The sequence below is a fragment of the Epinephelus fuscoguttatus genome, linkage group LG9 (genome assembly GCF_011397635.1).
Source record: "Epinephelus fuscoguttatus linkage group LG9, E.fuscoguttatus.final_Chr_v1".
NCBI lineage: Eukaryota > Metazoa > Chordata > Actinopteri > Perciformes > Serranidae > Epinephelus > Epinephelus fuscoguttatus.
In genome coordinates, this window is record NC_064760.1 from 4395195 (window position 1) to 4411745 (window position 16551).

The following is a 16551-nucleotide window of genomic DNA, read 5'->3' on the forward strand; positions in this document are numbered from 1 at the left end:
AGAATACAGTAAATTACACACAACATCATTTACACTTTTCAAACCGTTTTGAAAACATGAGTTTTGATGAGTGACTTGAATTTGGAGAGGTCGGTGCAGGCTTGAATGTGTTTGGGGCACTGCACTGCTTTGTGGCAGCATGGTGTAGGTGTGTTGTTTCACCAGCAGGTAAATACTTTACAGAGTCATGTAGAAGGAATGTGAGCTTGTACGTGTTTTATCAGCCACTGCATTGTGGCAGAAGTTAAATGTTGGTACCCACACTGGATTTTTACCTCCGCCAAGGAGATTTGTTTTTGGTTTGGTTGTTGGTTTGTTTGTCAGAAGGATTACGCAAAAACTATTGGCGCAGTTTTCCATGAGTTTTGGTCCAAGGGTGAAGCACGGGCTGAGGAAGAATGTGTATATTTTTGGAGGAGATCCAAGTCATGGGGTGGATACACAAATGATTTTTACTTTTGTTAACATTGTGTAACATTGCGTAATGGGGCTTTTGGCTTTGGTGGAGGTCTGTGCTCTCCGAGTGCCCTTCTGGTTTTATGAAATTTTATTTTGATTTCTCAGTGATATGTTCTACACACTTAACACAGCAATAAAACAAAGACCCACGATGTTAACAACAAAGCAAAACAAAACATGCAAACACATCTACTCCACATATAAAACCAACAAGTCAAAATCAGTCTCGTCATATCTGATCAGCTTAAATGAAATTTGTTAAATATAAATAAACCTACATCATAAAGAACTCTTCAAGTACTGTTTATTTCTGTGAAGTGCCACCATCTTTTATCTTTTGCCAACTGAAACTTCCACAACACAATCAGGACCCTTTAGAAACTGACTACTCAATTATCATCAGGTGTCATTATTGTCCACCTGTCCTCAAATGCAAGAAAGACAGAACAATAAGTGTCAGACAATTAATTTCCTGCATTCTGATGAATTCTATGCACCAATTTGTGCCTTTTTTGTGTCAGTTTATGGTGGAAATGTCTTTAATTTCTTCAAACCACACCCTCCTCTGCTCCTTTCATGTAGCAGATGATAAACACCGTGTTTTTATGAACTCAGTGCGGCCATTTTTACTTCAGGTGGTTTTGATGTCAAAGAATCACCTGTTTGTCCAAATGAAGATTTCCTTTTTTCAGGACTCTGTGGTTGTAAACAGCCTCCAAATGTCCCTTTAAGGACGTTACGATGCACCACACAGACATTTTATATATAATGTATGGAGACACATAATGCCCCCTCCTCCTCCTCCCCACTCCCCACCCTCCTCCTCCTCCTCCTGCTCCCCCCTGACTGGAGGAAGAGTCTCGTCTCTCCTGGGTTTTGGCCTCTGTCTCTACAGTTTTTCTAGCTTTTATGTAAAAGGTCGCGCTTACAGAGTGGAGGACACACACACACACACACACAGACGATAAATCAATTCAGTGCAGTTACCTCCCTGTTTCACTCACTATTATCACCTGAGTAGTTTTCCACTCGCTGCTCCTCCTCCTGTGTTTTATTTCAACTTTACACATAAATCTTTTCCATCAGGTGTTTTTTTATTCTCAGGTTATAAAATCTTTCCTGACGATGTTTCAGTTCCTGTCATGATTATTTTTGGTGTCATGACAGATCGTATTTTCTCGGCCTCTCGGTCGTCTTTCGCAATTGATTTACAAATAAATGTGTTCGGAATCTACAGCACACTGCTGTCTCTCTCTCTGTCTTGTTTCCTGTGACTGCTTCACAATAAAAGCAACCTGCTGGTGGAGAGCTTTTAATGTGAAACAGCAGCAGAGGAAATAGTTCATTTGCATTAACAGTAACTTAAAACTCATTTACAGTTTTGATACTGCTGTAGGAAAAAAATAAAAAGTTGTGAAAAAGTCAAAAGTCAGCAGTTATATAAGAGGAGATGCTGAATAATATAATAATCCAGCTAAAACAATTATGTGGCTTTTGATGGGTTGACATTTAAAAAAACGATAAGATATAGAAGACCCATAAACACTGACTAATCAGGGCAGACGTGGCTTTGTCCTAAGGCTCCATTTTAGTGCCTGTCTCTTCAAGAACCCTTCCTGAAAGACTGTGAATACAGGTGTTTTAGCACAGACAGTATGGGGAAAATAACATTTCTTTTTAAACAGTAAAGCATGTAAACATTTTCTAGTAGAAACTGTAAAAACAAGTATGAACCTAAAAATGAGCATTAAAGGTCCCTTTTAAGGAATAGATGATGCATAAACGATACTGCCCATACAGCATCAGCATATGTTGATTCGACCTGGAGTTGTTTATGTGTATTATGTGTGTGATTATCTGAAGTTTAAGAATAATGAAATATTGTTTCTGTGTGTGTTTCAGTGGTGTTGGTTTAGCCCGAGCTCACTTTGAGAAGCAGCCACCGTCCAACCTGAGGAAGTCCAACTTCTTCCACTTTGTGCTGGCGCTGTACGACAGACAGGGTCAGCCAGTCGAGATCGAGAGGACTTCCTACGTCGACTTTGTGGAGAAAGACAAGGTGACGTATCCGACCCAATGTGAAAAATTACAGTTTACACACCAGTTCCTTTGGTACTGTGAACACACACACTGTAGTTTATTTTGACTCAATCCCACATACACTGTCCTGCTGACACAAATACTTACTAGAGCAACAAATGTGGATCAATCCACCAGTGAAAATAGTCCCTAATAAATGCATTATTGTTTAAAAATAACTGCAGTGATCAGCTGTTTGAGGAAATTAGTAAGACATTTTTTTTAAATCTTAAAACCTATAAATCCTTTTTCTACTTTAATAACACTTAATTTTTTTCCGAACTAAAGAGTTATGGTTTTAAATTTAACTTAGATGATTAACAGAGTCATATTAAACCAGCAATTTGCCGTTGTTATGATGACTGGACAACAGTGTGTGTTTTAAACATAGACTGTATAAAATAATGGACGTAGCCACTGTAATGTCACCTACTGGTTTGTGGACTCCCACTTTGAAGCCTTACATTTTGATCATCACCACCTTGGATCTTTGGAGTCAGAAGTGACCATATTTGAATACAAGGGTGGAGCTAACCTTAACGCTAGCTGCTAGCTTAGTTAGCATATTGCATTTACAGCTGTAGTAAACTGTGGTTATGCTAATGCTAATATTTGCTAACCAGGCGCAACACCATTAAAAGAAAATATACTTACTGAAAAACTGAATATTCGACTGCTTAGAGTGTCTTTTAGTTCAACCAAATGCTGAACATAGCTTTCTTAGGCAACCAAAATATTAGTTATCTTTCAGTAATCACACTGAAATAGGGACAGCTAAGGCCACGTCAAAACTTTGTAAATATGGGGTTACGTCATGGTGCAGTTACCTAACCAGTGTTGTCCCCGTGGTAGCTTATATGAAAATCCACCCCCTGTACAGTTGTCCTGAATGTTGACATTAGCTTTAGAAACCAATATTGTTTATTGTACCACACTGTAAACGTGTTTTTTCCTGCTGTAACATGGGTTTTTATGGGGACTGACCAAGCAGCAACTACTGACACTGAAAAATGTGTCAAAAACTGCAGTTCCTCTAATGGCCACTTGAGGCTGGCTCCAAGAGCAAGTCATTCCCCATAGACCCTCCATGTTAAAATGTCCAACTACAGCAGAAATAAATATGTTTACAGCCTGGTATAAAACTGTATTTGGTCTCCACAGCTAATTACCCTGTTCATTACAACTGTACGGCGATTCAACTTATGTGTAACTCATCTGTTTAAATTTTTATTAAGGCCCAAAGTTATGCATTTTTAAGGGCGGGACCACTTGAGTGTTTGTGAGATGTTGAGTCAGATCCATCCCTCGCTCCTCCACAGCTCCACCCTCTTGTCTGATTATGGTCACCTCTGGCTCCAAAAAACAAAGATGGTGATGGCTGAAATGACGAATTGGAGCTTCAAAACAGCAGTCCACAAACCAATGGGTGACGTCACAGTAGCTACATCCATTGTTATATGTGGTTGATAGGATTCAGCTTCAAGTGTCTGTTTGAGGAACTGCAGTTTTGGGCATTTCTGGATTGGCTTCATTTTTAGCCTCGAAGGTTGCAGTTCAGCTATAGATAAATAAAACATTTTAATATCATTATTAGTAATTACTGAGTAATGTCAAATGCACGACTAATGTAATATCTTAATTTTGGGAAAGTTTGAGACTTTTCTTTGAGGATCTTGGAGGAACAACCAGCTGCTTCATTTAAAAAAAAACATGAATAATTTTTGTGGTGATGGTCCAGACATCTTGTGTGGAATTATCTAGACCACAAATAAGAGCCTTTAGTTAAATTTATAAAGGATAATATAAATATAGGTCAGCAAAATCACAGTTATTTCCTCAATTAAGTCCTAAATGATACAATATATTTGTGTTTATAAAGATTTACATTTTCAGGAGGCACCAATGGACGTGGGACTGAGTGACACAGACAGGAAGTCAGACAGTACTAAGAGGCAGACGAACATGACGTTGGTTCTGGAACAACAGCAGACTTAAAGTTACACCATATAAAAACACATACTACTACTCTAACTGCTATTAACACTAATAATAATAATAATGATAATGATAAAAATAATAATAATAATATCCAGACAGGTTGAGGAGTGTTTGGTGTTTGATCGGCTGCCAGCTGGCACCAAAATCTTCCTCTCCACTCCACCCACTCACTCACCTCACCTCTGCTTTGACCTCTAGTCTCTCGCCCCGATACCCCCCCAACACACACACACACACACACACACACACACTGGGACTGAGCCAACACTCCCAGGCACAGTTGGCACCAAGCGGCCGACTGACGGAGACTGAAAGGGGGAGCGAGGAGTGAAATTAAAGGGGAATAGAGGCTGAAAATAAAAAGAGAAGAAGAAGAAGGAGAGGAAGGAAGACAGGGTGAGAGGGGGTCAAGAGAGAGAAGAAACTAAAAGAGACATGAAGAGGAGATGCTGAATAAAGGATACGCTCAGATATTTTCAGCTCTTATCTTAACACAGCTCTCACATGGGGTCTGTAATCATCCCTCCTGTCTGAAGTGATCTCTGTGAAACATGAAAAACTAAATCCACAGTTCTTCTTCTGAAGTTTAGAGCTGAAGATAAAATTAGACTTCTGTCTGAAAATCAAGGAAGTTCAACGGAGACTATATAACCAAAAGGACAATAACTTAGGCACTAATAACTCCTTCAATGCACATGTGGCATGTTAATGTATTAAGTGTTATTCAGTAGTAAAAAGTAATTAACGACATTTACTAAGCTACTTTATACTTCTTCTCCACATCTCAGAGGGAAATATTATACCTTTTACCACACAACATTCATCTGACAGTTGTCGTTACTTTGCAAATTCTAAATACAAAACATAATCAACTATGAATTGATAACGTATTATTATAGATTAAATTACCCAGCAGTACATGAAGCGATTAAAAGCTTCACCTTTATCAGCTGCAACATTAAAGTGATGCACATGTTAAAGGGCCGTACACATGCTGCGTCTTTAACCACCTGGAAAACGCGAGGTTGGACGCTTGGCATGACTTTTATGCCTTTTTTTGAGCCCCCTTTCATGAGCGCGATGGCAGGTTGCGTCTGAGGTTGCTCAGCAAGCACCGCGTCATAGCCTATTTACCTAAAATCCTGAGTGCAGAGCTGATCTTCTTCCAGGAGCTGTTTATAAGTGTGTAGGGTTAGGTGTAGGTCTGTGGGACAGATGTAAAGCTCTAGGTAGCCCTGCACTAACATGATCAACTGTTATTTAATTATCACAGACTGATATTTACGGAAGAAGGGAAAGACATCGGTCAGCTCTGACTGGTTGTTCCTTGTCACATGACATGCGGTGCACGCTGCAGCGTTCCAAAAGTTGAACTCGGTTTATCTCAAAGCACAACCGACGTGCCGTAAAACATGGGCACTTGGGAATGCGTGCATGTCGCCACGGCATCACTCTGGCATTTGAGCACACCTGCTGTGTGTCTACATTTAAAACAATGAATTTGAAGGCCCAAAAAACGTGGCATGTGTATGGCCCCTAATGCATCAATAATTATAATCCAGTAATATTTATTTTTCTTCATAACCTTTTGGTACTTCAGATATATTTTGATGCAATAGTTTTACTTGAGTAAAGTTCTGAATGTGGACTTTAACTTGTACAAAAATACAAAAACAGGTCCGTACGCTAGAAACTGCTCCTTTTGGAAATTTTAATCGTATCACCACATGTGACGTTTCGGACACCAGCCCTTCATCAGACATGAGCAAGATAAGGAGACACACCTCTATATATACATGGTTGCTCAACAGATCATGTGACAACACGTGTAGCTGTACAGAAACCGAGTACAACACACTGCACAGAACAAAATTACACTTATTTCAGTGTTACAAAGACAGAGATGCAGAGCAGACAGTCAGGAGAGAAAGAGGGATGTCTGTTGTCTTCATGCCAAGTGTGAATCACATGACCACCTGCTTGTTGTTGGTTAGAGGTCAAAGGTCACAGTGACTGTAATAACTGAAAAATTGAACTGAAAAATACATTTTGAATTTATAAAATACTTAAAACAAGTTGAAGATTTCTGAAACATTTTTTTCTCCACTTGTTGAAAATATAAGTATATAGAATAAAGTTATAATAATAAACTTATATTAATAACGAAATTGATTTACACCCCACTTTTCAAAATGTTACAGAGTAATTTACATGGTTTAAGGAGGAAAAGAAGTATTTCAAGTGTGAAATTAAATAAAATCTGACAATCACAATATACAAAATAAAATGGGAAAATACACCAAAGTAATATAAATAATAAAATGAAATAAAATAAAATGACAAAAAATACTTATGCCAAAAAAAAGATAAGATGCTGAATCAAAATTGTGATTCTGAAAAGAAAAGGTGACTTCTGAAGTCAAAAATAGAAGATAATGTTCAGAGAAAAGAGTTTGAGATTAAATTTTTTACTTAAAAGTTCCACATGATACCTTACTGTTTTTTATTTACCATGTAAACATGTTACTTTGTGTTTGATTTCTTTTACTAAAATTAATCGTTTTGATTTTGTCTCATAATCAAAACAATGAAAAATCTATATTTAGAGGTAGTAGCTTGTATATTATACTTTGTGAGAGATAATGATAATGTTCACTTATCTTTTATAATTTTGATGAAAAAAAGTGAATTTATTATTTATTTTTACTCTTTATCAGTTAGTCAGTCGTAGTAAAATAGACTATGGGCAAACAGTAAAAGTCAAACTTTGATCTAATGTGTCATAATTTCTATTTTTATTATCCCTTGTGTTGTGTTTGTTGACAGAAATGTGCTACCATTCCTCAAATACTCAAACTACAGACACAGAATTCTTGACCATAGTGAGGTTCTTACAGTACTGCAGCGTGTCCATGTACACATGTTTGACTTTCACAGGAACAGCTCTGACTGTGAGGACTGCAGCTGCCTGCTGAGTGCAGCATCACAGCCTGCTGCTGCTGGACGACTGTAAATGTTTTATCACACCTTCATCACAGTAACTCGTGTGAGTAAAGTGTGTGTGTCTGTGTGTTTGTGTGACAGGAGTACAACGGAGAGAAGACCAACAATGGGATCCACTACAGGCTACAGCTCCTCTACAGCAACGGTCAGAACACATCACCATAATATCATATTGATGTATGACAAACCACACACACACACGTGATTTAACTGCTTTCACAGCAGTGGAGCTGATAATGTTAAGTTTGTAGAATTACTGGAAATTTGGCGAGTAGTTGTTGAGATATTGGATTTAACGTTATTGTTATCGCACAGATTAAAAGTACGGAGACTGTGAAGTTGAGCATTTAACCTGAAGTGCAACAAGCTGTAAAGTGCAGCTAAATGTACATAATGAACAGTGATATATAGAATAAATATAGGATAAGAGATTTAAAAACATATATATATGAACATGTGCAGCAGTTACAATAGGCAATATATGCAGTGCGGGTACAGGATGAGAATATATATGACTTTATTGTGAAGCCCAATAAACAACACAGTAAGTTGAACATGGTGAATTTCCTTTATCAGGTTATTCATAAACATGGTGTCCAGCAGCACCCAAAGAGAACGCTGGGTCTGTGATTAAATAAAAGACCCTGAAAAAACAGCGTGCGCACACACCTACCTTAAAAAACACAAAAGATTTTAATCAAGCATTAACATATTTCACATCTCAAGATATGATGCCATTTAGTGTTGTAGTCACGTCCACCTAATCTGAGACCAAGTCATGACCGAGACCAGAGTGTATCGACGCTGAGTCATGACCGAGACCACACCAGTGCGAGTCCCACACTGCATGACACACTTACAGTAAAATACGGAACATGCAAACCACAGATATTCCTCAAACTGATCTGAAATACTCACTTTCACATAAAAACAGCCACAGAAAACAAATGAGGGTCCATTTTCATTTACCTCTTTTATTGTCATATACTGTACATATGTGTGTGTGTATAAGTGTAACATGGGAAATCTCCAAAGGCACTGCAGAGGTGAATTTTAAATATAAGAATTTTCCTTTGATTTCTCGGAGCAAACAAATACAAACAAACATTAGGGAGCTGAAATCAGTTTAACCGTCTTTATTCAACGCTCCTTTCTTGCACAAGGCAATTTAGAAATGTCCCCACAGTGGTGGTCTTGGTCGGTACTGAAATAAAATCCTGAGTCTTCTTTGTCCAAGATCAAGACAAGAGTAAAAATGCAACCAAGTAAAAAGTTAAAAAGTACTGCAGGTGTAAGTAAAAGTAAACAGAATATTAAGACATTACATCTTGCTAAAGAGCTCATATAAATGATGAATTAACTGGCAAGTTTGGGTTTCATTGTCAACATTAATTTCAATAGTTTGGCATCACTTTATCTTGATATTCAACCCACAGTTAATTATTTTTATTAGTAACATTTCAACAGCTTATTAGTTGAGATCCAACAATTCAACTGTTGCTTTGTCTGTAGCTGTTTATCTATAAAGTATATGAGAGATTTACCACATATTCTTGTAGAGCCGGACGATATGACTTGCTGTAAAAACAATATCACGATATGTTTAAGCTGTATCGCGATACACAATATATATCTTGATATTTTTAAATTACTAGAGACTTTTAAATACAAAATCACTAAATGAACTACCGTCATGATAAAGTTAAAGTATTGTTATAATTAGACAAGTCAAAGTGGAACTATGGTGCTTTTACTTTGGAGCGCCTGGCTTGTTTCGGGCAGGATGTGTCGATGTTTTTGCTGCAAACTTGAAGCTTCCCATCAACAGTTACATGTTAGCAGACAGTTAAACCCCTCTGTGCCTTCAAACATGAGTTTATTCACTGTGAGCTGGAAACAGACAAACACCGCTCCACCTCATATATTAATATTTGCAAGCCACATTGGTGCTCCATGGTCGCAAAATGTGACTAAATCGTAGTGATCTGGAGCCCTGCACATACAACACACACACGCCTTGCTTGCTGACACTGGAGTGAGGGAACTGAAACACGACCAACGCAGGTCTAATGCTGCTACCAGACACCCAATGTTTGTGACTGTCATTTAATACATCGCGCGTGGAACAAGCTGCGATACATGGAATATAATCCATACAAAGCCCACCCTTAGATTCTCAGAATAACATTGTTAAACTTGAACTATGAATAGTTCAATTTAAAATTATTCTGAGAGTATGTTCATGAATTGTCACATCTACTCTGTAGATAATCTGTTAAATGTCGGCTGTAAAAACCAAAACAATTGAATTGTTGTCTCAGTATATAAGCTGTTGAAGTGTTACAGATACTCCATTAACTATCAGTATGAGGACTATCCAAATTAAGTGTTACCAATGGTTTTTCCTTTAAAATACTAGCTCCTGACAGCTAAACTTAATTAACGTTTTAATGGTTTTATTCAGGACTCCTGAATTACCGAAACCCTAATCGCTGGTTCTATCACTGTGTTTAATATCTGCACGAAAAATAAAAAGTTCTTGAAGGTAGCGTCACCTTCTGGATGGCTATCTGGAGAGAGAAACAGCACTGCAGAGTGATTTAATGTCGCTGAGCTCACACAAGAAAATCAGTCTCAGAAGTTAAGAATGAGAAATAAACGCACTGTCTAATGTTTTATCCAACTTGTTGTTGGTTTCTATTTTGTTTCCACTGTTCTCCACCTGACGAGTCCCTGAAACTAAACCTGGACTCTGCTGAGTTACTTCTACTGTTTTAATTAAGGTGTATCTGAAATTTGTGAAATACAGCAGAAACACAAGGAAGCAGTGACCAGCCTCACAAGGTTCTTAAAAGCTGAACGCGAATGATACTTATACAGCGTCCTAGATTTCGTGTTTGTGAGGGTCAGCGTGGAACAAAATGTTAACACAAATCTGCGCACCTGTGTTCATCTGCTTGTCCAGATCTGAGTGTAACATGTCCTGAAATGATTTGTGAGCCTGCAGGATAAAGAGCTAAATGGTTTCTGATTGGTGTAAGGATGTCACACTTTCTGGTTTGTTGAAAATGCTGCCAGTAACTGTAATGTCATTGAAGCAAGTTAGTTGAATATGAGGATATATGTTCAAGGATTTCCGTCCCTATGACCTGCTCACAGTGGTGGTAACACACGTTGATTGACAGCAAGAAATTAAAACTAAATTCGCCTTTTTTTTAAATGGCAGTTGTGTAGGTCAGGTGAGCCTTTGTTCAGGTGTGCGGTATTGATTGATGAAGTGGAGGTAATGACTGCTCTCGCTCCCACAGGTGAAACTGTCTGTGTTGGTTTGCAGTTGAACTTTCCTGCATGAATTAGAGCTCAGAATTTGTAGAGAAGGAATTTATATTAAAGGTCATCTCAGCAGACTTATAGTGGAAGTGAACTGTGCAGTTTTTAAGACTGTGAGGCTGGAAAAAGTTTTTCATTATCAGCGCACGCACACACACACACACACACACACACACACACACACACACACACACACACACACACACAGACATCTGGAATATCTGACAACCAACCAAACCTGAACTCTGTTTTGTCCATTGGGGGGAAAGTGGAGGGATCTTTTGCTGATTCAAAACACACAGCTCGGCTTTGTGCTGGCACGAGTCCAGAGCTGCAGGAGGAGGACGGCCGTAATGCTCTCAGACCCCTGCAGAAACACCAGATAAAGTGGGACATAAAAGAGCGTTTTCTTCCAAAGGGGGATAAATCACTCTAATATGAGTCGGCATCGTCGGATTAGCATCGTACGGAGGTAATTGACCTCATCTGCAACCCGGGACGGATAGCCGCCATTTAGGCTGCAGACTGCACAGCACTCAGAGCGCAGAGCGAGGAGTGAATCATGTCAATTAGAAAGCACAGGAAGCTGCGAGCAAACGGCCCGCAAAACAAGAAGAAGGGAAAAAAAGAACCCCATAGCATCGAATACAATTAGAGCGACTCCGCCGCTAACAGGTGTTCCCTGCAATTTGCTTTCCTCCACCCCATGTCGTGTTTGTGTCACATTTACGCTCGGATGCATAGCTAATAAAAGACAAGCAATCCTGATTGATATTTAATTTGTCGGAGAATGAGGATTCCTTGTTATCCTTGAGGAAAAAGGCAGCGGGGGGGTGGCGGAGGGGCGGGGGGAGCTCGGCAGTTAAAGGCGGCGTGGCCTATAAATAATAAACAGCTCTGGAGCCGCGCTAATGTTTGTTTTTGCTGAGGGGGGTGTTAGCGTAGCCGGGACGAGATGACAAGAGCTACAGAAAACATAAATACACTACCGGGACATAAATAATAACAGAATTCATTTACAGAACATTATTAGGAATCTCTTCTTTCGTTCTTTCTTTCCTTTTGCATACTGAGATAAAATTAGCATAACAGGCTAATGCATGTATGTATGTTGGTGATATAAATGTGTCATCACGCAGTCAATTCTGCTCAGAGTCACAGATAATTATGACAGCAGTGTGTGTGTGTGTGTGTGTTTGTTTCAGCAGACTTATGGGTGTGTTTTGTGTTTTTGTTTCAGGCATCAGGACAGAACAGGATCTTTATGTTCGGCTGATAGACTCCATGACCAAACAGGTGACAACTCACAAACTCAAATCCACTTTTTTTTGGACCCAGGAACGTTTTAACATGCTGCAGAATACAAACACTATAATATAGGTAGAAGGATGGTGCCTTACAGGAATGAAAAGTGTTAAATATATTTTAATTTGCAGCTTATTTAACTACATATAAGATGGATTCAGTTCATGTTCCATTAACATTTATCAGAATCAGGTTTATTGCTAAGTAGGTGTTCATGTACAAGGAATTTGCCTTGTTTTGGAGCATAACAATAAACATAGTAAGAATAAAGTACTGCAAAAGTAAAGAAACATAAAGACATTTTTAAAAATCAACAATAAAAAATATAAAAAAAAAATCAATTAAAATATGTAGAATATATGTCAGAGCTGTACAGGTTTACACAAGAATGTGCAAAGATTCAAAATATCTGAGACCCGAGCATTTGTTTGGTACGCATTTTTAATTTCTCCTAGTTATTTAGGATTAATAGGACATGCTAAGTATAAAAAACTTGGCTATGTCTCTGAACAGGAAGTAGATTTTGAAAAATATTGATGTCCTGATGTGGCAGACATGTCCAAAGACAGGCCCGGGGGCCAGTCGTGACCCAGAGGCTTGTCTTTCAAAATATACCACATGTGGCCTAGTACACAATATTAATAAGTAATCAAGCAAGTTCATTTTGCATTTTTTTTGTCCACCTCACAATGACAGGACTATCCCACAGTCTGTAGTCTTAAACTAAGTAGAAACAAAGCAAGCAAACAAACAGTTACCAAGCAGCAGAAATTTGCTGCTCAGTGGCACAAATGGCCATAGCAAAAAAAGTAAAGTCGACAGCAAGGGCGAAGTTTTCTATATTTTTAGTAAAAGATGAAACAGTTGGATTTTTTGTTTATTTTGTAATGACTAATGTGATGTGAGAGGCAGCTGCCCCCAGGTTTTCACATTATCTAATCTGGTCCAGTTTTTACACCCCTGTCATATGGAGACAATGGGTTTATTTTTTAATATTCACCAGTGTGTATTACAGTATAAAACTGTTTATTTGATTGTCTGAATATGATTGTGCTAAAAGAAAATTACAAGCAATGCAACAGTTGTTCAAGGTCTTGTAACTCTGTGGGTTAGAGTTCACTGTTCAAGCACAAAGCCGTTAATTTCACTGCCTGAACACGGCTGTGCAAAAGCAAAATTGCAAATATGCAGCATATCTAAAAGCCATGTGATTTGTACATTTTGTAGCTCTGTTTGAATTTGCCTTGCCCCATACTCCGAGCTAGGAATGTCCTTTTGTCTGTAGGAACAGAAATGCTGCAGAAGTCCTCAAATGTGCACTTGATAATTAAACAGCTTCGTACCTTGTTGGGTTTACCACAATTGGTCCAATTTATATGCCATATCAAACTGCAAATGTTATTAAGCAAAAATAAACAGTTTTCAACCATAAAGTTTTTATCAGGTTTTGTACCTGTCCTTTTCTGTGTTGGGATTGGCTGTGGACTGACCTGGCAGTGATGGCCGCCACCTTGTTTTTACACAGCTTAGTATATTTTGCTTTTTTTACCAATAGGTGGCACGTTAAAAGTGTTCACAAACGAGGACAACAGGTCTGTTTAAGTAGAATGAATTATAAGGTGCAGCAAACCCAAAATATAACATCTTCATATGAGAGCGCAGGAGGATATATTAAAGAGTATGTGCAGTGTACAGAGATAATAATCCAAAAGAGTGTGTGTTGTAATGCATTGTGACAGACGTGAAGAATTTATGTTATAAATCCAATTGATTATTTTCAAGCACCAATCAGTCAGTTCAAAGTTAAAAATGCATGAACTGTAATAACTCATAAATTCACACACAGTTTTATGCATCTGATCTCTGGAGCCTGGTTAGCTTAGCTTAGCATAAGACCGGCAGCATTTAGCCTGGCTCTGTGCAAAGTTCAAAAACACATCTACTAACACATCTAAAGCTCTGTGATGGACACGTTTTATATCGTTTGAGTCTCAGCTGGTTTCCTGATAAGTCGCTCCAGCATTGTGACTCCCACTAAAACCACAAATTTCTTTGTGACTGTAGAAACATGTTCTTACCTTATTACCCATAAGTCCAATTTTAAAACACAAGGGAAGTGAAACACTCATCAAATCAATCCTGTTTCTAACTTCAGATACTTTCGCAAGCTCTCTGGCTTTCTCTTAACCCTAAAATATTCAAATCAAATCCGGTTCTCCTTCTTCAGACTTAAACTAACTCTGAAAAACTCCCCTTCACTTGAAGAATCTCCTCAAACCCTTCGTCTAACTCTCACACCTCCTCCTCCTCCTCCTCCTCTACACCCCTCTTACTTTCCTAAACTCAAGCAGCACTGATGTGTTTTCCTTTCCAGCTGTGTAGCTCGGTCTTTAGCTGACTCCCACTTTTCCGGTTTTCACTCACTCAGAACCCCCGTGTGGGATTTGAACCTGTGAATGGTTTATGTGCCAAGAAAAACCCCCCAAAATATTTCCAAATTCCAGTCGATCCTGCCAGCGACCTCCCGGCTTCATTCCTGAAGTCCACTCGGCTCCAGATCTCCCCTGTTCCTCACGCCTAAGGCTTTACTGTACGAATATTCAACAGAAAACAATAATGTAAATGTTCTTTGTGCTTTAAAGGACAACTTAAAACTTAATATTGGAAAATAATTAATGATGGAATTAAAAAAATCGATCATTTCATATATTTACACTCTCATTTCTGCAATGTTTCTGCACACTTCAACAAGATTAATGTAATGAGTGCAGAAATTAATCATTTGACGTAACAGTTTATTTAAAAAAATACCTGAATACAAGTTCTCTCTTGGAAATCCTCACAGCTGAAACCCAGAAACCACCATGCACAGAACGCCTACAGTGGAATAACACTACCCGGGTCCAAAACACAACTTTTCCTTTTTTTCTTTAGGAATATTTCCCACATGAGCTCAAACTAAAACTAAAATAATAGAGGTCTGTGCAGTAGATTAAAGATGCAGGGTCCCTCTACAAGACAGGACCACGAGATTAAATAATAATGCTTCATATCTTGGTTTATATTGTATTTTATTGATACAAATTCCCAAACAGAATTGCAGTTTTTCAAATTGGAAAAAAACAGCTGACACACAGTGAATCTGGAGTTCTGCAGCCACTGGGGGCTGTAATCCAGTCCTGCTCTGAGATTTACAAAATTAATCATCACTCACTTACAAAAAATCTTCCAAACATAGATTGTTTCCAAACACCTGTTTAAGCCTCCACCCGTCCTCCCAGCTACACCTCCTACTTATTTACCCCCCCCACCAAGTCATATCAACCCCCCCAGCTGGTTGGCCCTGTCGGCATGTCACCGATCGATGTACCAAGCGGCTCCTCGACAAAGCGTCAGCCATGGAAACCGATCAATAGGCCCTAATGTGGCGCAGCGACGGCACACTGGAGACAATAATCCTGACATCTCCCCCTCCATGACACCCCTCTGCCCCCCCTCACACACACACACATGTCTCCACCTTCACCTCCCACTACATGACACCCCATTGGTCGACAGTCAGACCTGACAGACGGGTCGGCAGGAGTCCCTGCGGATCGATAAGACCCCGTCGAGGGCCTGTTAGGGGCCCCGCGTCCGTGGGATTGTCAGAGCGAGGAGCGGCTGAATTAATGCAGATTGGACCGCAGAGCGACGCCGCAGCCGCCATCACAACTTTTACACAGCGAGTTACATCACACAGAGAGGCTGAAGGGCTCAGTGTGACTTCAACTGTCACATCGAGAAACACATTTGTGAGCAGCAAACAGAAAGTTGGAGAAACAAATCTGAGACTCACTGAAGGCTGAACGGCATCAGAGTCTGCACACACTCAGCCAAACATGGAGGACACGTGTTTAAACTGGATACTTGTGGGGACACCAGTCAAACTCTGCTGGAACCTGAAACCTCAACCAAAGTCTAAACCCTCAAATGGCCCTCGAAAAAAGTGCAGACAAGACAAATTCAAACACAAACACATTCAAAGTGTCCCCTCCTTCTAAAATTAATTTCCTTTTTGAGAAAGTGAGGACATTTTGGATAATTGAGAATTTTGTTTGTTTTGTTTGATTTTCAAAAAAGTCCTAATTTTCTGAAAATAAATATTTTATATCTAAAATATCATTTTCCAACATTCCACTTTTGTGCTCACTTTCTAAACCATCCCCTTTTTAAAATCTCCTTGCTTTCCAAAAACGTCTTAACTTTTCACAAGTCCTCACTTTTTGAAGAATGTCCTCAATTTTTGTATCACTTTCTAAAATGTCCTCACTTTTCAGAAGATTTTCTAAATTTTCAAAAATGTCCCTCGCTTTACAGAAACTGTCCTTTTCCTGA

At 38.9% G+C, this 16551-nt stretch overlaps 1 protein-coding gene across 3 annotated transcripts in view; it reads left to right on the plus strand.

Moving 5' to 3' along the window:
• The window catches only part of LOC125894807 (transcription factor COE3-like), a 201598-nt gene that overhangs the window by 24151 nt on the left and 160896 nt on the right, over nt 1-16551 (plus strand). For all 3 annotated transcript variants that reach the window (XM_049586438.1, XM_049586440.1, XM_049586439.1), the window contains exons 2-4: nt 2362-2518; nt 7621-7684; nt 12110-12165. In XM_049586438.1, the coding sequence (XP_049442395.1) occupies nt 2362-2518; nt 7621-7684; nt 12110-12165 (277 nt within the window). The remainder of the gene's footprint in view (nt 1-2361; nt 2519-7620; nt 7685-12109; nt 12166-16551) is intronic.